At 38.4% G+C, this 22,770-nt stretch overlaps 2 protein-coding genes across 4 annotated transcripts in view; one reads left to right on the top strand and one right to left on the bottom strand.

The window, feature by feature from the left end:
* LOC110380488 (cullin-associated NEDD8-dissociated protein 1) overlaps window positions 1-22,770 on the bottom strand; it is a 574,273-nt gene that overhangs the window by 540,478 nt on the left and 11,025 nt on the right. The window contains exon 24 of one of the 2 annotated variants that reach the window (XR_010278155.1): window positions 22,470-22,663. Coding sequence is in view for 1 of the 2 variants with exons in the window: in XM_049836316.2 (XP_049692273.1) it covers window positions 22,530-22,663 (134 nt within the window). In the remaining variant the exon portion in view is untranslated. Of the gene's footprint in view, window positions 1-21,929; window positions 22,664-22,770 lie in introns of those variants that run through there. The other variant, XM_049836316.2, reaches the window with a different exon arrangement.
* On the top strand, window positions 185-21,998 carry LOC110380485 (golgin subfamily A member 4). Of its 2 annotated transcripts, none has more exons than XM_049836313.2 (40): window positions 185-1,161; window positions 5,454-5,563; window positions 7,725-7,880; window positions 8,088-8,197; window positions 9,007-9,174; window positions 9,353-9,502; window positions 9,800-10,054; window positions 10,207-10,370; window positions 10,915-11,068; window positions 11,566-11,748; window positions 11,942-12,070; window positions 12,586-13,345; window positions 14,018-14,139; window positions 14,214-14,390; window positions 14,472-14,593; window positions 14,666-14,807; window positions 14,890-15,132; window positions 15,214-15,367; window positions 15,469-15,792; window positions 15,878-16,038; window positions 16,188-16,313; window positions 16,908-17,225; window positions 17,307-17,478; window positions 17,558-17,684; window positions 17,759-17,873; window positions 17,944-18,102; window positions 18,217-18,438; window positions 18,520-18,651; window positions 18,728-18,892; window positions 18,973-19,128; window positions 19,199-19,297; window positions 19,374-19,526; window positions 19,625-19,762; window positions 20,018-20,172; window positions 20,510-20,627; window positions 20,798-20,907; window positions 21,114-21,288; window positions 21,367-21,467; window positions 21,621-21,741; window positions 21,858-21,998. In XM_049836313.2, the coding sequence occupies exons 1-40, from the start codon at window positions 971-973 to the stop codon at window positions 21,912-21,914; spliced, it is 6,894 nt and encodes a 2,297-aa protein (XP_049692270.2). In that variant the 5' UTR covers window positions 185-970; the 3' UTR covers window positions 21,915-21,998. The 2 variants fall into 2 exon arrangements, with proteins under 2 accessions (XP_049692270.2, XP_063899630.1); XM_064043560.1 differs by lacking the exon at window positions 12,586-13,345 and adding an exon at window positions 13,485-13,575 and having other exon boundaries at window positions 188-1,161.

Here is a 22,770-nt window from a genome sequence, read left to right as displayed (position 1 = left end):
GCTTTGACGTCAACACTCATTCATAAAGTTATTATTGACTCTTCAGATATAAAATTATCTTCACCTAACGCGAATTTCCTCAGCAATAAACGGACACATTTTACACACATGACTCTCTGGTACATACAAAGAGAATTTTGTTTAATTTATTTGTTGAACTATTGCTACAGCAATTCATCTTGCGGTCCAGGTGCGCCTGCGCAGGTAATGCAGTGAGGCGGGACGTCGGCGGTGCTCACGCACCCGGCTGCGATGCGACGAGATACTCCCTGAGCCGTTTTATTAGCAAGTCTGTTTTATTTTTATAGACGGTCAGAAGGCGAGCAGTGGTTCAGCGGTGTGTGGTGTAATAGAACATAAGTGGCGCAGCGGTGCGCGGCTCGCGTTGGCTCGGTGCCCGCGCGGCCGCCAGTCCCCGGAGCGCCGGCCCGCCCGCCGCATCGCATGCGCGCCCACCACTAGCTCGCCCGACGAATCCTTGCTATTGCGTGTTACATGACCGGAGCTGCGCGCTACTCAGACGCGATCCTTTGCGACCCAAGTGGACGAAGCTTACGCTCGAGGCGTTCGCAGAAATACTCCTACTGATACAATCGCGTTTGTGTTTACGCGCCTAGAAAGTCAGAGAATTAGTAGCGAGTTCAGAGCAGCCGATTTAGGTCGCCCGGTTCAGTGCTAGCAGCGAGATATTTTTATTGCCACTGTTGGGTGCAGACGTACGAGCGCCTGAACACGTTGCTGGTCAAATAAATTATTATTTATAGAGTAAAATCGTAAATTCATTCCATAAACTTTTGCGTGTGTGTGTGTGGTTGTTCCTAGTTTCCTTTATGTCGGGTGCAATCCTGTTACGAGACGTGGTATTGACTGCGTGAGAGAGGAGGAATGTGACGAACTGAACTTGTCGTTAGCAGCATTTAGGTGAAATCTTTGACATTTGTAAAGTGCATTTGTGTGTGTTGTTGTGAGGATGCATCACTTGTATCCTCTGGCGAAGGGCGACCCGCTGTGCCCGCTGGGCTTCCACCCGCAGGTGCGGTGGCCGACGCGCTGCAAGCGCTGCTTCCGCGACTACAAGGAGCACGGCGGGGTGCGCAAGAAGGAGGATGACTTCACAGTGTCCACGCCCAGCCTCTCCACTTGGAACACGCCGTCGTCACGGTCAGTGTTCCCGCTCTTTTACGTTGCAACAACCCTTTTCTACTTTTGTCTATTCAAAAATATGTCTACACTTAAAGCTAAATAATTTATCCCACCTGTTGATGAAGTGGAAGCAGTTTTCTATAAATTACCTACGGAGTTCAGACCGGGGATACAACGTCCAGCATAGCAACCCATAAAGTTCACAAGGTTTTACTCACTGATCAAACGGTCAGTGTGTCAATGGTCGCAAGCAATAATTATTATGATAATGACCCCTAAACAGTTCAATAAACATGCAAGATTCACGTTCATAATTTCATAGCTGAGCATAAAACATTGACCTGTCAGCCTGACATTGGTCTAGTTAGGAGGAACTACTTAGTGCAAAAATTAGATCCGTTTCCTTCATTAAGCTTAATTAACTACCTAATGTTAATTATTGTAATACTTGTTATTGAAGTTAACACTGAAAACTCAAGAGGTTAACACTGTGTCGTTAGCCTTATACTTACCTACTAACCGAAACCGAAATATTTTCAGTTGTCAAATCCTCGATTTGAACAATGGGAGCCAATTTCAATTTCAGGGCTGGTTATGGTTTGGCTATGTTTATAATTAAATGGTGCACCTCAGCCTAGGCTCGGTTTCACTGGCTACCGATAACTTAAAGTCAGTTAGTTATCTGAAGTTGGTATCTGACAAATAAAGACTGCTTATATATTTGCCAGATATACCTTTGAAATCAAATAGTTTATCTGTCATATTCCTGATTAGTGTTGGGAGTCTTCAGAGTTAGTTTGAAGAAGAGAATATAAAGTTATGGTTCGATTACCATCACATGTAGGGCTGCCATCCGTCCGGGTTTCCCCGGATTTGTCCTCGTTTTGACCCCGTCCGGGGGACGTCCGGGCGGGTTTTCAAGAGGCGTCCGGGAAAACCCGGACACTTTTCATGTAAAAAAGCACCTTACTGTATTTACGTATTTATCGGCATTATTATACAAAACGCTAACTTCATTCGGTGTAAGAGTAACACGATAAAATAACAACAGACTGCCCTTCGTCGCCACACCCTCGCGAGTTCAACCACTTCGATTGGATGATGTTGGAACACATTTCAGTAGATTCATCGTGGCCTGAAGTAGAAAAAACTTTTCTATTTCTGATAGAAAGAAACATTAATATAGACGACTCGGAATTATTTGACGAGTGGGTCAATTTGAAAGAATTTAGCCTAAATCTTTCAGACGAAGAGAAAAACTTGAGCGCTAACCAGCTTTGGCTGAATTTTTTTAAAACAAAGAATGCACACCTGTACACTGAATTAAGTAGGATTGCGCAATATTTTTTCTGCATACCTACATAATGCGAATGAAGAGCGAATATTTTCATTAATTAATCAGCAATGGACGAAAGACAGAAAGTCGTTAGACACAGATATAAATTTTTTTTGTAAAAAAATGATTTGTTTTTGTAATTGTTTATGGCTAAAATTACACATTGAGTGAAATTAAAAAAAAAAAGAAAATTAAAGGTCTTTTTTTAAATATTATTTTCGGACCCGTCCGGGGAAAAAATGCGATTTACGTCAAATGTCCGGGTTTTTTTTAAATTTTGTCCGGGTTCGGCGAAATTCGAGATGGCAGCCCTAATCACATGGAGCTCAATAATTGTCCAACTTTGATAGTAAGGAGAACCTTACAATACAAGTTTATTAGATAACAACAAATATTACTACCTGGACATTATTCAACAAATTGCCATACGGCAATCACCAAGTCAGCGTAAAATTAATGTGCAGTAAAATAACACAGCGGAGATTACGACCATGCATTCCCTCTAATGGGAACATAACTCAAACTCATCTTGAAATACACTGTATGGTATAGGTATAGGTGTATGATCGACCGAAACATGTGAAACATGTTATTAAGTAACTACCCAGGTAGTATATAATATTTAGATCGCTGAATTATTTTGACTTGCCTAAATGGCAAAAAAATACAAAAATGGCATATTAGTGGTGTGCTGGTCCTGTTCGCGAACGAGACATTTTTTCTGCGTCTGAGTGTTTACGCAAATGTAGAAAAATATGCATGTCTGTCAACCCACCCACGATGTTTTATATGTAGATAGTTTTTATTTTAATGTCACACATTGAAACGGTTATCGATCCTTCGTTACGTGTATCTTCGATCTTTGTGTAGAGGTAGGTATAAATATCAGCTATAGATTAAGGGTAGTTGTAATGATCTGTGACCTATAACCTGAACTTTGGAGGCACCACAATACTTTGTAAATGACATCATAAGGAACTAGACAGAACGTAAGTTAACCATGACCTATAACAAGTGCCATTTTGGCCGTCCTACTTTACTACCTATCCCTAATTATTTCTAATCTTTGACAAAAAATGATGGCAGAATTCCAAATTCCTGAGCATTTTGTGGATTGTTTGCACTGGGGCTGATGTTAAAGTTTGACGCAAGTCGCCTTCGTGTGTATGCACGTTCTGTCATTATCTATACCTACATACAGTATACATAACACATACAACATAATGCACAAATCACTTGAGTCTAATCTCATTGTTGTAAAGTGCACCCAGAACGATGCAGTCCGAATTTACGTACTCAATATCAACCCGATGATTCATAACTCCATAACTGCTAAAAGCATTCAATTTAGTTTGAAATGAGAGTTCACCGTTTTGATTCACTCTCATAGTGAATACGAAGTGGCAAAATAAAATAGGCAGGCAAGGACAGTAACATTTTAAGCACATTTAAATAAAAATGTTGTTAGTTTGTCATTTAGTACAATAGAATGAATTGAACAAATAGGACCCAGACGTAGCTAGGTATCTAACTAAATGGTTAGCACCCTGAGAGATACAGCTTAGTGACAGGCGGACAGCGGTCTTAGGTTATAGGGTCCCGTTTTATCCTTTGGGCCGGAACCCTCAAAATACGTGTGTGAGGATTTTGTGTGTATCTACCTTATATAACTGTATTGAAAGTATTATCCATATAGGTCCCAATCATGTAAACATAACCACGTGATCTCAAAACAGCACCGTTTGTCAACATTTACAAACAAAATAGGAATAGTGCATAATTAATAAACATCTCTTTGATATTACTTGGCACAAGTTTGGAGATCAAACGCATGTAATCACATCATTCATTTTCACACGGCCTGTTACATTTTAGAGTTTAGATACCACCATTAGCCAGATGGGTTCCTAAACATACGTAGGCAACTACTAGATAACCTGCGCCAGGTTTCAATATCGACGATTGAGAATTGGGTAACCATTTCGAATGGCTTTTACAGTTGGTAGACTATCCTTAAAAGGTAAGGGAAAGTAGTATAAACTGATCCCCTAGCGTACGAAGATGTTTTGCGATTACGCTGAAAGTATTAACGCTAACTAAAGACCTAGTAACAAAGACAGGTGCAATGGTGCATGTGTAAGTAGGTATATGTAACTATAGGTAGGTATCATTCACCTTCGGTTTGCGGTCAACATTATGTAGTTGTTACGATGAGATTGCACACAATACTGCATTACTGGGCATAAATACCTAGGTGTTCTCAATAGAGCATCACAATAGGTATAATAGGTATCGATTGTCCCAATTACTACATACCAACGTTTCTTGCTTCCATACGTTTGATTCTTGAAAGCTCTTGAAGAGCTCTATTTCATTATGCGGCAGCCTAGGGCCTAGCTTTTCATCCCACCATCTCGAAAAGAGTAGTTTTGCTCTTCGATATCTGAGTGCAAAAGCCGTAGTCTAGAGCGGCAAAGTGATTTGAATTTAGAACATCTGGTGCAATACTGCATTTGTGACAATCTTGGAAAGACTTTTTAATCAAATATGACATATTGAACAAATAAACTACCTACTGCTTAAAATAATGATTCTACTATTTTTACTAATTTTTATTATTGTTTGTAGATCGATTTTAAATCTCTTTTTGTTTTTAAACCATTTTTTAAATAATTAAACTTAAATAGGTACCTACCTAGATACTTCTTTCTAATTTGATACTCATATGCACGCGCCATTTTCTTTTTTTTTGTCATTTAGTAATTTACTCGATGAGGTGGGATAAAAACTTACGTGTTGCACTCGATTGCAAATATTTCTCAACCTTGTGCTCTTTTGAAAAAAATTAAGCCCGCGGTTACAAAGCAACTTTGCACTATTGTAGGTGTAACCAATAACTAGTTGGTAATGGTCTGCAGGTGAATAGTGTTATGTGGTTTTGAGAAAAACTAAAATGTGCTTTCGTTGTACACAGGAGTCGTGATGAAGACAATGGTGTGGAAGTGGAGAAGGCGGGAAGAGGTTGGGCGTCCAGCACCAACCTCAGTACCCTCGACAGCTCCAAGAAAGACGCCTTCTCCACAGGTAACCAGGACTTGATTAGCTTCTTATAAGTTTATAGCCGTTTGTGGTTTAGCAAATATGCTCTGTAGATTCGACTGAGATTATTTCATAGGGTTGTGTTTACTTGCTTAAGAGTGTGTACCTATGTAGAAGCAAGCATACAAATATAGCCGTATACAGAAGGAAAGCTGGTAATAGTTACATAAAGCAAGCAAGCAGATTGAAGCAACGTGCATCAAATGTAACTGTTACAGCATGGAGTAACGTCGATCAGCGCTGGTGGACCGGCGCCGGCTACAAGCTGTCTTTCTGTAGGCATACCTACGGTCTAAGGGTGCAAACACCAAAAATTTGATACAATTAAAATGGATACGATGTGATGGGCAGTAGGCGTTTGCTTGAAAAACTGCAATAGAACCGAAATTGCCGTAATTACCATAATGAGCACTGAATACCTAAGCTACCTTGATATAATGTAAATTACTATTGTACTTCTCTAGCGCATCTAATGACCATGTATGACAGATGACCTTTTCTATCTACCTGCATAGGTACACAATTTGCGATTAGGTTTGATATATTATTTCCATACTAAGGTATTTGTATGTATCGTTTCTGCTGTGGACATTGCAATGACAAACCCTGAATATTTTATTACAAACCGTATGTTGTAAGATACTTTACTTAAAGCAAATGGCAAATGTTTTGTCCGCTAACACAACAATAAAATATCAATCCAGACATCTGAGAACGCGAGCCAAGACCATAATGTTCCACCTGTATTAGTCACAATATTGTGGATCCTAATTTAAACGTCTTGCGCCCACACATTCACATTTCGATCTTCGCTGTTTATCTTTATATAAAGCAATTAACTATCTATGATCCTAAACCTCTGTTTTTAACCTGTGGATCGCGCTCACGACACCTCGTCATATTTCTGCAGTTCTAGCAATGGATAGGTATGCCTTGGCTCATAAAAGGCACAAAAAGAGTTTGCACCTTAAAAAGTATAATGATCAAATCCTAACACAGCCTAGCGTGGGCATAGAAAAAGCGATATGGAGCCAGTACGTCAGAATATATCTCTATTGACTGTTCGCGCAAATAAAGTTTATGTGCCTCAAGTACTTCCTTCTTAGTAATCATCATCCTCCGAACCTTTTTCCCAACTATGTTGGGGTCGGCTTCCAGTCTAACCGGATGTAGCTGAGTACCAGTGCTTTACAAGAAGCGACTCCCCTGCCTGACCTCCTCAACCCAGTTACCCGGGCAACCCAATACCCCTTGGTTAGACTGACTGACTTCCTTCTTAGTAATATGCCATATAAAATATAGATCTCTTACCAGTTAAGTAGTAAGTAGAATAAAAAACAACGAAAGATCGAACTCGTGTGCGTGCTAAATAAAAACCAATGGTCGGCGATATAACAAATGAAAATCTAAATTTACAACTCCGTGACATTCGCAGAGTGAAATGTTACGATGTGGGTTAGGTGGGTTATAAACACGCACCCAATTGAAAAGTTTTCACATTTAACTAACACTATGTATGACAGTTTATAGTCCTTCAATAATTTAATTGATGCTACATATTTAGTTCAGATGCCTACATATTTAAGTCATATTTTTTTATTCGTTGTTAACGTTGTATAATATCCCGACAACTTTGAAAACAACAGCTACAAATCACAAGAGACTGCTCAAATCGTCTTCATGTATGAATCATCGTTCTAATAATGACTTTATAACACCGGCTTTGCTTATAATACTAGATCCTAAATACTTTCGAGATTTAGGTAAATATTTGTTAATACATAATAATTTACGGTACCGATACACTTGGCTATACTCATTAGGTATTCAATACAGGTTTAGGTTATAATTTTGCTAAACCCGTTAGCCGTAGTGGTTAGATATAATTTCATAAGTGAGCACGCTTATGAAGGCTTGATTTATTTATCGGTATCAAACTTACTACCTAAGGCAATGCATAGATCTTCGGTGGCATCCAACTTTTTTGTATGGAAAATTCATAGCCCATTCCATTCCTATCAAGCTTCCCGCAAACTTTAGTAGGTACCCACTTGATAAATCTGCAAATCTAGCAGATTAGCAGATACACGTTACCTATTAAAAAAAAATACTGGACTCAAGTCTACTTACTTTAATCGGTGTCCAGGGTTCACAAGAACCAGTGCATCGTGGACGTCGACGCCGGACCTGGGGGCAAACGAGACCGAGAGCACGAACGCTGTCACCGTCAGCCTGAAGCTGCCCAAGCGGCGGCTCACGGGACCACTGCCGTCTTTGGATACGGGGCAAAATAGTACTTCAGGTATTACTCATTGATACACATAAGGACCAATTGCTGAAGGGTAAGAGATGGCGAAACAAAGCAGAACCTAGGTTCTCAACTTCTATGATAAAGCATAATAAAAAAAGGGGAATGGTAGAAGACCCCTTTTGGTCCTAAAATTGTACAAGACGGAAAAAGAAAGAAAGATGGATAGGGATTTTTTAAAGTGTATTGTTTATTTCGAAGACACGGTGACGCTGCGACGACCGTCGCCATCTCCTCCGCCGTCGACTGCACCGGTGCAGACACCCATTACTATAAGCAAGAACGACTCGCTAGCTGAACGCGTGCGAAAGGTAAGTAATCATCAGCATCTTCTTAACATACCCATGTGTTGACAACATGTGCTTTCCGCACTTCATACCACATTAACACACATTTTGAGGAAACAACAAACAAGAAAGCTGTTAACCTTGACCCATTTGCCTGCCATTCCAGAATAATCGTCAATGTAGTCCATAGAGATAATAAATCATTTTCAAATCAGATTTACTCTAAATAAATAATATTTAAATAGAACATTCTTCTCATCAGACTAGTAACTTTATCGTAAAATTAGTTTGCAATGTTTTGTAAAATTAGTTTCGCAACGTCGAACGTTCTTTGTAAATATTTATGATATTCTTCAGAAATATACTGAGCGATTCACGGTATTGTTCACCTTGGGTTCACAGTCGTGTTATTACGAGTGTGAAGTGGGTCAAAGTGATAGAACCGTCTGCCGCTGAAGCCGATGCTCGTAGCTTTCAACCCGAACCGAACGCAATGCGCTGCTCAAAATAAACATAAAAGGTCACCATGAAAGTTAGTGCTTGGCAATGCGCTAGCTTTATAATTAATTGAGGAAATGACCTATTATCTGATTTCGCTACTTTAAAATATAGGTTTCTACTCTATATTTAGGTTGTTGCAAAACAGTTACGGCGAATGTTTTGTAACACAGCCTAATTAATGATTGCGCATTTAAAATCGATAGTATCGTAAATTATAAAGACGCAAAGTTTATTTGACTAACTCGTTCGTAGAAATAACTGAAGTCATTTGAATAAAAAAAATAGTAGCACCTGTTTCGGTCTCTTATTACGGAACTGTTCTATTTTTACAGATGCAGTTAATCAAATCACAAAATAGTTTTGAAAAGGAATCAAGTATAGAAAAAGATAGAGAAAGACGAAGTTTATCAAGAAGTAAAGAAGCTCATCATGAAGACAAACCTGCTCGGCCTAAAGAAGACAGAAGTTCCACGAAGGACGATGTTAACTTTATGATGCAGGTGACTCATACACCTAACTTTATCCTATGATAAAATCATGGCTAAGGAATAGAACACATTCCTGATTTATATTTTTATACATGGGTCTAACTTATGTACAATGATTCGGGTAAACTATTTAAGTATTCTCCTAAATATTAGAAAATCTCGCAAATCATTAATTCCATGGTTTATTCAGGTGAAGAGTTCTCGGACATCAGCAAGCTCGAAGCCTCCCGTTCGCGGCGGACCCTCACGAGACAGAGACGAGTCCGATGATGACACCAGCACTACTGGCACTGTCACTACCGAGACCACACTCGTTGATGTTAACGTTAAGGAGTATCAGGTACGGGACGAAACATTAGATTTAGTAGAAGATACATTACGAAATGACGATGATACATTCAAATCACGTTCATGTTTCACATCCAACTCCAACGCATTTGCCCTTAAACGGCTTCGAGATTATTTCCCAATTTATGGCGCACATGCTGCGCGTGCTATTTATGAATTATCCTGTCCAGATTTGGCAACTTGTGTACGTTGTTAAAACAGACGTAAACACTACAGCTATCTTTATTACCTCGCACATGCAAACCAGATATTCAAGGTCCTGTACATAGCTTTTGTTACGTAATTTCAGGAGCAGATAGAGAGTTTGAAACAAGAGGTGGACACGTTAAGGAAACGTTGCGAGAGGGTAGAGAAAGAGAAGAGTGACATATTGTTACGAAGGCTGGCGAACATTGACTCGGTTAACAAGTACAGTACAGGCAGATCCTCGGAAGTGCTGAAGCTGCAGCAGAAGGTCAATGAGCTAACATCACAGAATGAAGATCTGAAAGATGAGAAGAAACATCTCGCGTTGCGAGTTCGGGAAGTGGAAAGTGAACTTGAGGTAAGCATACGATTACATGCAATTGTAAAAAAAATTTAATGCTAGCTTTTTTTCCAATCGTAATCTGTAATTAGTCCGTAAAAATAGATACACCTACAGCAATCTAAGATATGAAGAACTATTAAGTGATTGAAATTCGATTCAAATTCCAGTCTCGTCCCTCAGTGGAAGCTCAAGCCCGGCAAATAGAACAGCTTCGTGCCAAACTACTGGCTGCTGAGACTCTGTGCGAGGAGCTCATGGATGAGAACGAAGACATGAAGAAGGAGCTAAGAGACCTAGAAGAGGAGATTGAGGAGATGCAGGATAACTTCAGGTAGGGTTACGTCACTATTATAAATTTTTAATAACAAGGTGTGTATGGAATCAAATCGAGAACTTAATAAAGGTATACATAATAGAAAGATCCAAAGAAAAAATATGGTTAAATGTTAGATTGCGAACTCATCTATTTTTAGATTAGCTTTTTGGTGTAGGTTTGTTATTTGGCAAGACACGAGAAAGGCATGAAATTCATTATTTTTAGACAAACCGCGCAGATGTGACTGACATATGAGAGTAAAATTAACTTTGTGATACGATTTTCTGATATGAATATTAATTGTACCTAAAGCAATGTATAGCCAGAACCAATACGTAAGCTAATGAGTAAATGTAAATATGAAACTGAGTTCATTGGACTCTTACAAATGAAATACTAAAATAGTAAATGGTATTTATGTATACCACTCAAAATTATATTTAGATGTTAAACCTGTATGTAGGCGGGTAGGTACTTATCCGATATAGAAACTTCTGATGTTATAAAATTTTATGAGAATTGCAATAAGGTAAACTGTCATGGGCTATATTGTTTTCAGGGAGGACCAAGCAGATGAATACTCATCACTCAGAAGAGAGTTAGAGCAGACCATTAAGAATTGTAGAGTTTTATCGTTTAAGTTAAAAAAGACTGAAAGGAAAGCTGATCAGCTTGAACAAGAAAAAGCTGAACACGAGAAGAAACTTTTAGAGGTAAGAAGAAAGTTTTACTCCCGGACGTACATGTCTATTCAAAGACTTGCATGGCCCATAAATATTTACTACAACAATGTCGATATATTACCTGGTCAAATATTTACAATCATAAATCTGTTTCTATCCGGCTAGCGGCCAGAACACCTGGTATCCTATTAAGTCATTTATTCCCTGTATGAATTGTAATAAATCATCTCAGCATTCGCTGGACCTGTAATTTATGTTCAGGCAGGTCACCATCACCTATTTTATGTATAGCTAAAATCTCCTTTAGACACAAACCACCTATCTTCTAATACTCACTTATATAGACGACTTAAAGATTTGACAGGTGCTTTTAACCAAGTGCCAACCCAATCAGATTCTTTACTTTACGTCTGTTTCCTTGTAAAGAATTTGTTCTTGTTGATTTGTCTCTTGTTCTAGTTCTGATCTAAATACACTTTCACAGTTGCCAAAAAGATGCTAAATTGTTATGCATACATGTATTCCAGATAGTTGGCGGCCAAGACGGGTTACAACGTGAGAACCGCATCAAGGACTTGGAGCAAGAAGTGGCGCGGTCTACGGAGGTCGCGTTACGGCTGCAGAGGGAACTCTCCGAGGCCAATGCGAAGCTTGCAGCGGCTTCGGGAACTCCCACTGCTAACCTTAAGAAGAACCAACTTACTGATGGGGTCAGTACTTCTTTTGCGATATAAACTTGTGAAGTAATTTTTGGACTTTCTGTCGGATTCATTCTAGAAGTACCAAGTTATTGCCCTACCCCTTCAAAAGTAGAAGATTGCTTAAGTTATCTGCGTATATCTTAGCCTATCTTTATTGATAAATGATATAGAAAATAAGTGTTAATTAAAAATTTGTATTCAGAAAGTGTCGCGGTCGTCGCTGACGCGTGGCGGTAGCCAGGAGGACCCGGCGCAGCTGCTGCGAGACCTGCAGGACTCCTTGGAACGTGAGGCTGACCTCCGCGAACAACTGCGTAACGCTGAAGATGAGGTAGCCATCCACACCACAATTATGTTACATAATATACCATACTTCACATTACTTCCCAAATGTCACGAAAAAATTTGAATGATGATGATTTTAAAGATGCACAATCGTACGATAACGTTTCTTTAGTATAGTGTATGCAAATAGGTAACACGATAATCTCCGCACATGCGTAAACACAACATACCTCTCTGCTTAATATAATTTTACAGCCGAGCTTGGAATGCAGTAAACATGCACAAATAGTTACAATTTAACGATAACTCATCTCTTGTTAACAGTAAAATGCCATTACAACCACTTATTTCTCCGATCATTTAGTTCCACTAGAAAAACAACGCATTCATTAGGGCATTAGCTCTCGTTCGACGGATGCCAGCTGGCCCATTGCCAACACATGTGTGACTCAACATGACGACACTCATTATGTATTATTGTATATCACATTGTTATTCTCTAAAAGCCGTATGTTACTTTTTAATTAAACCAGAAAAATAAGGAATATTATGTCCATACAGGCTAGTCGATATCGGCCACGAGTCGTCGGCAGAAGGATACGCCCACAACTTGTACCACAGTCTCCCCAATCTGATCCCAATTCACCTCAGCCATTTGTAAAAGATAACGATATGATAGAACCAAATACGATTCAGAGAATACTTGAAATGCAACTCGCTTTAGAAAAGAGTTTGTCGTCATTAGACAGTAGCCCGTCGTCCATTGGTGTTAACCAGATCACACAGTCTCCACAAGATCTCATTATTAGTTACTCTGAAGGTTGCCAAACGGATACCATTCTAATGCACGATGTAATGACCGACACGAAAAAGATCACACTTGATTCAATTGTACAAAGCTCTATAGATATTTTGGAAATGTACACCCAAACTGAAGTAGCATTTATGAAGAATAAACTGATGCAAACTGAATTTATGGGAACACATAACTTTGTTCAGACTGAAAAACAGAAACTGAGAAATGCTAGTGTGCAAACTGCAGCTAAATTATACAATGATAAAGGTCTGCAGGCAGTCAATAATAATAGCAAAGAGTATGTTGACGCTAGCACTGAAACGTCTAGTATTGATGGCGAAGAGACTGTGCTATCAGTTTATAGAGATCTACAAGTGGATTCCGTAGAAATATCCAGAATATTCGAAAAAGATAAATCTGAAAGTCCTCCTCTTACTCCAGACAAAATACCTGAATCTCATTCTCCCTATCCTTCCCCCTTCGTATCAATGTTCAGTCCGTTGGCTGTAAGATTGCCACTTATAGGTACTTATAAATAGTTTGCCCATTTAAATGTTGGTTTTCTTCAACCTGTAATTTGTCCTTAACAGAATCTTGATCAATCTTAGTTTTGGTAATAATTTAGATTAGAGAAATATTAATTAAAACTAACGAATATTTACAGGCAAATAATTTACGTAAAACTGCGTCACGAGTCGAGGACGACAATGAGTCCTTGCTTCTACAGCTGAAGAAAATGGCTACCAAAGCCAGAAGTACGTCAAACTACTTATATTGTGAAAAATCGATTGTGTTTTTCTAACATAACACCCTTTCCTAAGAATCACCGCACTTCTGAGACCGGTTGTGATTCATAATCTTCATGTTTATTTGACTTCTTGCATAACCATTAATTCATAACATTACCTTTGTTCCTTGATGTTTACTAACACGCTTGTCAGTGTACTTGAATTACTCGGCGTATTGATGGTAGCCATTTTCTCCAGACAGAATTAGACCTTATTGAATCTTTTACAATGTTTGGGTTTATACCACCATATTATTCAACATCCGTATCCAGAACAATGACTCAGAACCATGGAATTTGACTAATTTTCATCTAAGCCTTTGCTGTAATATACTAAAAAGACTTAAAGCTTATTATTTCGGAGCCAGAATATTATGCACTGTTCTAAAGCAAATAAAAATTATTTATAGGTCGTAAGCTGTCACCGACACCTCCATCAAATAAACTCAATATTGATGTCAATGAAAAAGATGGAAAAACTGATGAAGAAGATGCAGCTGAACTACGACTTTTACTTGAACTTAATGAACAGGTGCTTAAATCAAAACATTAACTACGGTCGCATTTATACAAAGAAGCCAGAATTTACTAAATAATAAATTTCAGGAAGCATCAGTTTTGCGGCGGAAAGTTGAAGAAACGGAACAGGAAAAGGATTCCTTGAAGAAACAAGTTAAAGAACTTACTGATAAAATCGCTAGTCAATCTAAAACGAATTCAACAGTAACACTTCGTAGAACAACAAATTCGAAAGCCAACAACTTGGCAGAAGAAAAAGTCAAAGTAAGTCACCTTGACTAGTGAAAACAAAGAATATATGAAAGAAAGAAGATTATTTAATTAAATAATGTATTCGATTTCCAGGTGTTAGAAGATGAGATCGCAGAATTAAGGAAAAAACTTATTGAAAAAGAAAGAGACTGCGAAAGGTTACATGCCGAACTCAGCTTATCAAAGAAACCGAAAGCTTCACTTATAAAGAGCAAGTAAGTAAACCTTTATTAGGTCAATATTACACAGGAAGTAGCTATAAACTACAATAATCGTGTTTTTTGTAGGTCACTCGATGGCGATCAACAAAATGTGGACTTGAAGAGACAACTTCAAGTCATAGAACAAGAGGCAAATGTTCTACGTTCTAAGACACAAAGTCTAGAAGCAGATAACGAAAAACTGCAATTAGAAAACAAAAAACTACAGGTATAATTGCGTACCTTGAGAATCATCATATATGATGGATAATAAAAAGTAAATAATTATTACATATACCTTTTTATTACAGCTATTGAAGAACGCAAAAACACTAAAATCCGACAAGTCAATAGAACAAAATGCATCTAAAATAACGCAGTTAGAAACTGAACTAAAAGAAGCTTTAGCCAAATTAAAAGAAGTTGAAAATAATAAAGACGACAAAACGGAGAAAAAAGTAAGATTCGGTGGAGAAATTAATAACAAAAAGGACGCTGACGCGTTAAAATCAAAACAGGAAGAATTAGATAAATTGAAACTCAACTTTAATAAGGTAAATTAAAGATAACTCGAAGGCAGAATTGATACATATGTTTCAAACCCTCACGCGATAATATACTGTTTTTTTTTACAGCTTGAAAAAGAAAAAGCTCAATTACAAGTTGCATTAAAAGCGTTGAAAGAAGATGCAATTAAATCGTTCAGACCCAGAGTTCCCAAGAAACCAACTGATCTAACTACAAAACTACAAATGAAAAGAATGGTCGAGGATTTGGAAAGTGAAATCGGTAAAACATAATTATTACTCATATCAATCCTTATTGACAATGCGATAGTCCTAATTGTAAATTGAAGCTTAATTAATTTAAATTTTGTGGTTTCTTTACAGGTGAAATGTATGTCATTATGAAAAACGCAGGACTTTCTGGAACTGAAATCAATACTAGAGCTCAAATGGAAAAAGATATTGAAGACATAAGATCCAAGTTATCCAGAAACGATTCCGAGTTTACAAACGAGAAGAATCGATTACAAACAGAAATTGCTAAACTAAAGGATCTCAACGCAAAGTTAGAAACTGACAAGACAGACATAAATAGCAAATTAAAAACACTGGAAAAAGACAATAGCAGCATATCTAGTCAGATCAAAACGCTACAGGAAGAAAAGAAGAGTTTAGAGTCACAAATCAGTAAACTCAATAATGAACTGAGTGAGTATTCCTATGATAATTAACGTTACTAATGTATATTCTAAATAATATACATTAATAATGAATATTCACACCTCTCTTTCAGAAAATGCAACATCACTGCATACTACTATGTCGGACTGTATGAAGAAAATAGAGGATCTGAAAAAAGAGATAGATGTAAAAGATAAAGAGATTGATAAGTTAAAGAAACAAGTGGAAGTTGTAAATAAATTAGAACAAGATAAACAAAAGTTGCTCAAAGAGGTAAGTACTTAAACGACCTATTTACTGTTTAGAGAGACATATTATATAACAAACCGTGATGGGTGAATTCTCTTATAATGTCTTGTCCTGCGGACTGCGGTTAATTGTAACATATAAAATTGATCAACACTAAAATGATCTGTTCCAAGGTTGGAGATAAAGCTAAGAAGATAGGTGAGTTAGAAAAGAAATTCAAAGAAGCAGAGGACAAATGTAAGCGAACCGAAAAGCAACTAGCAGTTCGTAAAGACAAAGTAGCTAAATTAGAAAAAGAGGTAAGAACACGAACCTTTACAAATCTTCCATTGATATAATTGTGCCTATACAAGTACATCATTAATCATTTTTTATTATAAAATACTAGCTTTCCCTGGAAAAGGAGCAAGCTGAGTTATTAGCTAACAGTCAGCGGCGTCTATCGGTAGATTTTACTAGCGAAAAAGACCAAATGCAAACCAAACTTATGAAAGCCGAAAGCAGTCTAATAACTCTCGAAACAGATTTAAGGGACATGAAATCTGATTACGAGAATAAAATCACCAATTTGGAATCAACAATATCTGCCAAAGATATTCATATAAAACAACTGGTATTTGGACGATCCCTTTGATAGAAAAGCACAAAGCATGTCCCCATTTTGGATTTCACCCGGTTTTCCAAATTTTAGTGCTCCGTTATTTTGTTTGACTATCCCTTACGAAGTTAGAGCAGCTATTTATAGATTTTTAGAACATGCGCATGTAAAATTATTTCCCCACGCCTTATAATCTGTTCCCTTTTACATTAGTGATATAGATTGCGATTTTCCTTTCATAGTGATCAGATATAATGAATCTGGAAGCTTATTAAAATATTCCACAAAATTGCAGGAAGATGCCTTACGAGATACATCAAACCAGAAATACGACGAAGCGATATCGTCGGTGGAAATGGCACAAATGCAAGATAAATTAGACAGAACATCTAAAGAACTTGAAGATAAACAGGAAGAATTAGCAAATGCCAAACGAGATCTAGAAAAGACTGAGAAGGAACTAGCTGCAATAAAATCCGAAATGTCGCAATTAAAATCAAGTATATCAAAATTAGAGAATGAGAAAAAAGAGCACGAGAACAAATTACAGGCAGAAAAGAAAGAGTCTAGCTACTGGGAGAGTAAAGCTTCGGAATTGGAAACTGATCTACAGGTAAGTTAACAAATTCACTCCTTTCATATGAACGTTGACGTTGAACATGAATTAAATTTCTAAGAATATAACTTTTCATAGGCTGAACGCAAGAAACTGGAGCGTATGCGCAAGGCCCATGATGTAGATATAAAGAACAAAGAAGCAGAATTAGCTACACTTAAAGGAAAACTAAAAGTATTAGAGCAATCGTCCGGTGCAGGTGCAAAGAAGATTTCTGATCTCAAGCAGGAACATGAAGAAGCAGTTAAAAGTGCGTAATTCACTTGATACAGTTTGAAAAAATAAAATATATGAATCTTTTTGTTATACCAAATATTCGTTGATTACAGAATTGGAGCATTCTCTTGCCGTTGAAAAGGCAGAGTACGAAGAACTGACGGGTAAATACGAAATATTGGAAGAAGAGCATGTTGTCACTAAAGCCAGGCTTACAGTGGAAAAAGAGCAGGCACAGGGGTAACTATTATTCCTCAAATCTTCTTAGTCAAGATTGTGAAGGATTATATTAATATCTATGTTTTTTCTCACAGTGAGTTAATACACGTCCAAAAAGAGCTGACCGCTGCATTAGCTGAAATCAAAACTCTCTCAGACAACTATGAAACGCAATCGTCAGCATGGACGAAAGAAAAGACTGAAATGCAGGTAAATACCGTCTGTATTTTTGAATGCAAAAATTTTCTGCTGGTTTTACATTCATTATTCCTCATTGTAGAATACGATATCGTCACTACAAGACCGGTTGTGCGGCGGAGGCTGGGAAGTGGAACGAGCTCGGCTCAACACTAAGCTGGAACAGCGAGAGCGTGAACTACGCACCGCTCAAGACCAGCGAGATGTCCTGCAGCATCATCACGACATGGCCAAGAAAGAGGTAAGACTGAAAAAAACCCGCAAGAGAAATACTTGCAATAGTAGTTATTAATTTACAAGTTTAAAACAGCTGGCATGCTTTAACCACTTTTGAAAAAACTATATTGTTCTGCAGTTGGAGGAAGCCAAGAAAAAACTGGAAGACTACGAGAGAGTCTCTAAGGTACAGAGGACTTTGGCAACAGAAAATTCCGAGTTGGAGAGAGAATTGTCTTCTCTGAATACGAGACTTGAACAAGCTGATGTAGCAAGGAAGCATGAACTTGCAGAGATGAAGGTTAGATACGAAGGCCAGATGAACACCATGAGAGACGAACTAAAGTCTTTGCACAACCAGGTAATACAATATTAACCAACAGAAAAATTATTCTGCAGTTAAGCCAAAGCAAATTCTTAAAAATGACATTTGTTTTTCAAGGTATCGAGATTCAGGCGTGAAAGAGACAACTATAAGCAAATGTTGGATGCAGCTCAGAAAACGATGACCGAAATGAAGAATGGTGACAAGAATGCAAGAACACCCAGGCTTTCTATATCTAGTACTGATGAGGTAAGTTTTGGATGCACTTCTTATGGGAAAATGGTCAGCTTAAATAAAAATAAAACTAAATAAAATTATGTTTTAGGAGGAGTACCGCAACAAAGTGGCGACTCTGGAGCAGCAGACAGCCTGCTTGGAAGATGAACTGTGTGAGGCTAGACTATTAGCTTCCAAACTAAACACAGAACTCATTAGCGAACGCTCTGCGGCTGAAGTACGCTTCTCCGAAATGCAGTCTAGATTGAATGAGGTAACACCACCAGACACCTTAAATTTCATAATTAAATGTTAACAGAAGAAGGAAATTTTGACATAATTGTACCTCCACAGTATGAAGAAGAAAGATTGCTATCGTCTGGTCGAGCGCGAGTGGCAGGATTGGCGACTCGTATGGAGCTAGCGTGGCATAAGGAACGAGACGAACAACAGCGATTGTTACAAGAGACCTCTACACTCGCCAGGGATCTTAGGCAAACACTCTTCGAGGTAACATACAGGTTCATATTTGATTAGAAGCTGAGGTCTGCGGAATTACTACAAGTTTTGCTATTTTTAGATTGAACGTGAAAGAGAGAAGGAAAGATTAGACATGAAGAGAAGAATAGATCAATTGAAGAGAACAACAGAAGAAGAAACCGAAGAGGCTAAGAAGAAGGTAGCTACCGACTTAAACAAAAAGCGAAATCTGCTCTATTTCTTAACAATTCTCTCAAACTAAATTCTCTATTCAGGTGACAGAGTTGCAGTGTGATTTGCTAGAGTTGCGAGACGCACACGCTAAGTTGCGAACTGCCAACGAGAAGCTACGGCGCGATAAGGAGCGTCATGACAGAGACCGCGATCAGAACAAACTCCTCGTCGGATCGCTCAAACGTGCTCAACAGGTCAGTAAATGAAGCAAGGGATTTCGCATCTTAAAAGATCTCATTTCGATATTATATCAAACTTAGGACTTATATTGCCTTTCTTCAAACATTTACAGGAGGATGACAGAATAATAACTCAACTCTTAGAAACAATAGACGACCTAATGAAGCAGAGTCCAGAGCTATTCCGCAATGAGCCGCCTGTCAAACCGGAGAAGAACTTGGTCACTCCTACACCTCCAAGACGAAATAGGGTATGTCGCTTCTAAAACAGTTAATTATTATTAGCTAGCTGTTTTCTCCCATGGGAACTACTGCCCGTACCGGGATAAAATATAGCCTATGGCACTCGGGAACAATGTAATCCGACCAGCGGTTCCAAAGATACCCCCTACACACTAACTAATAAATTTTCCGCCTTTATAATATTAGTATAGATAAAAACTTTACTTATCTTATTTTTGGGGCTTTTAATAAAAAATATTCCAAATTTGCTTCTTCGCATTTAGTCATCGAAGTCGCGGTCTCGGTCGGCAACGCCAGAGAGTGGCGCGAACGGCATAGAAGCCGCGTCTACTGCGGCGCGGCTCCGGCGCCTCACCGACGAGCTGCGAGCGTCACGCATCGCAGAGAGGCAGCGACGACACCAGGCCACTGCTAGAAGGTGATATAGCTACTTCCTTCATAGACTACAAGTTTTTTATTCCTCTTGCTTTAGTTCTATAAAATGTTAAGGATATTTTTTTATATAACAAACATACTTTCTAAATGGGAATTCAAGCTATGTACTTCGTTTGGCAAAACCTTCAACTGCCTTTTTGCTGTACCATGTTGTTTTTTTAGCCTTTTTATCGTCCCACTGCTGGGTTGCGGCCTCCTCTCACACGGAGAAGGATTGAGCGATAATGCTGTATCGTAAATTCATAAATTAGCTAAAGGTTGTGACTTGTTGTGGCTGTGCCTACATCGGATTATTCAAGAAATGCTTCTGTCATTCTTAGAGCAATGTCGACGGAGCCGCGAGACACGCTGTCAGTGTCACCGGCCACGCGCACACCATCCCGTGCTCCATCACTCAAGAAGCGATCCATATCACTTGAGCAGACTACTAAAGATCAAGTAAGTGTAGGAGTCACTTTTTGTATAAGGCTAATGTCAAAATTATATCTGCACTAAGCAAACCATTCATTAGATAGATATAATATTGGAAACGGCCATAAATAGGTATAATTTACACAAAAGATCTTCAAATACTGATGGTACTTACTTACATACATTTTTGTAAATAGAGCTTGATATGGAAATCCGTGGACGAAAGCAGCGTGTCGTCGATGCAGTCGCTAGACGGAGATGCGGATAACCGTTTGTTCACGATGCAACGTGACGCTAGCCTTGACAGGTATGATAATTGGAAACCCTCTATTTTTTACCAACATTCTTTGCAAATAAACGTTTTGTCTTTCAATTTTCCCTTTGACCCCTACTTAACCCGATATCTAAATCTTGACTAGAAGATAAAATTCCAAAGAATATTGGTAAAGAACGTTTTGGTAACGAAGGTTTTCATTGCATTCCTTTTACTTATACTTAATTATCATTTTGCAGTCGACTATCCGGTGGATCAGCCCAAAGCGAAGTGCTTCCTTCCGAGAAGAAGAAAAAGAAGAGTATCTTCGGCAAACTGAAGAAACTAACCAAGTCCCGTTCCATTGACGACCAAGTGCACACCCACGACAGCACGGAACATGTGGAATTCAGACCTATTGGCACTGTTTCTCAGGTAACTAAGCGTTCCATAAATAAATTTTTAAAAGGTAGCTTTATTTATATCCTAATTACATCTTTGGTTTGTACACAGGGTTCAGATTCGGATATGAGTGCAGCGGGTAGCAAACGCGACCTAAGAGGGCGCCTATCCGATATATTCAGCAGAAAAGGGCAGATGTCACGAACAAACAGGTAGTGTAATTATTAATTTACATTATGTTTTTATTTATTATATATTCCCTTCTTTTATGCTCATATACATAATGTTTTATTTATAACATTCCATTCTTTATGTTCTTTTGTGTCAACTGAATATTATAGTTTGAAAAATATTCATATTTATAGCAAAGAGCTGAGCCCGGAGCGGCCGGCGAGTGCAATGGGCGGTATGATGAGCTCATCGTCTCGGCCGCCTCTACGAAACGCCAGCAGCACCACACTGACCCGCGCGTCTCCAGCTAAACCGGTAATTTACTTATTGCTAAACCCTTATAAAGTAAGGCTTGCGATTCCTGGTTATCATAACTTGTGCAGATATAAGCTGCCTATGTAGTTCTTATAAAAAATATGTTTTACCCACAGAACGAAGTGCCAAGGCCAGCGAGCGCCACGCCAGCGGCAAAGAGGAAAGGGAAATAACTGATACTATAAAGATTCGCTTCATTATAGTGTATTTATCCATTTTCCTATGATTTTTCCACATAGCTTGTAATATCACAATACATATCAATAAAATAAATTATTCTGTATAACTATCGATAGAACACTACCAATCTATGAGTCTAGCCATTCTATTGAACTGTTGAGTACTAGTTAAAGCGGATTAAGAACTTTAGCCCGGATATCGATAGTTATGCATGTCTGATTTCCGCCGTCACAATATAGGTATGCGAACCGTGACGAGACCTAATTCCTTACGTCCTTAGTTTCCTTGTGAGCATAGCGAACACTCGCGTTCTGGCGTACTATCATAAACGTCCAGAATTCGATTAGCAGTGCTAATGTTTTAGTTATGTACTTTGTAACTTTATAATAAAGCTGTTGAATTAAACTCTCTTTAATTCGAGCCCAATGAAAAGCGAAATTAAAATATAGTATTAAACTACTTCTATTCAATTTCAATCATTTTTACATTTGACATGAATGAAAATAATATGCATTCTTACAAAAACGAAACAACAAAATAGACCAAAATAAAATAACCTCGTGGTGTTGGTCGCAATGTGGGAGAACAGATGCGAAGTGTGAGGGCGGCTAGCTCTGGTCCATGAGGTTGGAGTCCACGCCCGCGCCGCCCACGGAGTCCTTCAGGATGGACTCGAAGATAGGCTGCAGGTCCGGGAACGACTTGATCTGGGTCACGAAGTCCATCAAGTGGGGGTTCTTCTCTGTAATCACGATAACAGACATTTAATCAAACGCCACAATACTGATTATTCTGAATTTAATAAAGACTAGTTTGCAGGCTATTTATAGGAGGTTTGTATTAGATTTT

This window comes from Helicoverpa armigera, chromosome 3, assembly GCF_030705265.1.
Source record: "Helicoverpa armigera isolate CAAS_96S chromosome 3, ASM3070526v1, whole genome shotgun sequence".
NCBI lineage: Eukaryota > Metazoa > Arthropoda > Insecta > Lepidoptera > Noctuidae > Helicoverpa > Helicoverpa armigera.
Note: the sequence above shows the minus strand (reverse complement) of the source record. Positions and strands in the feature narration are given on the sequence as shown.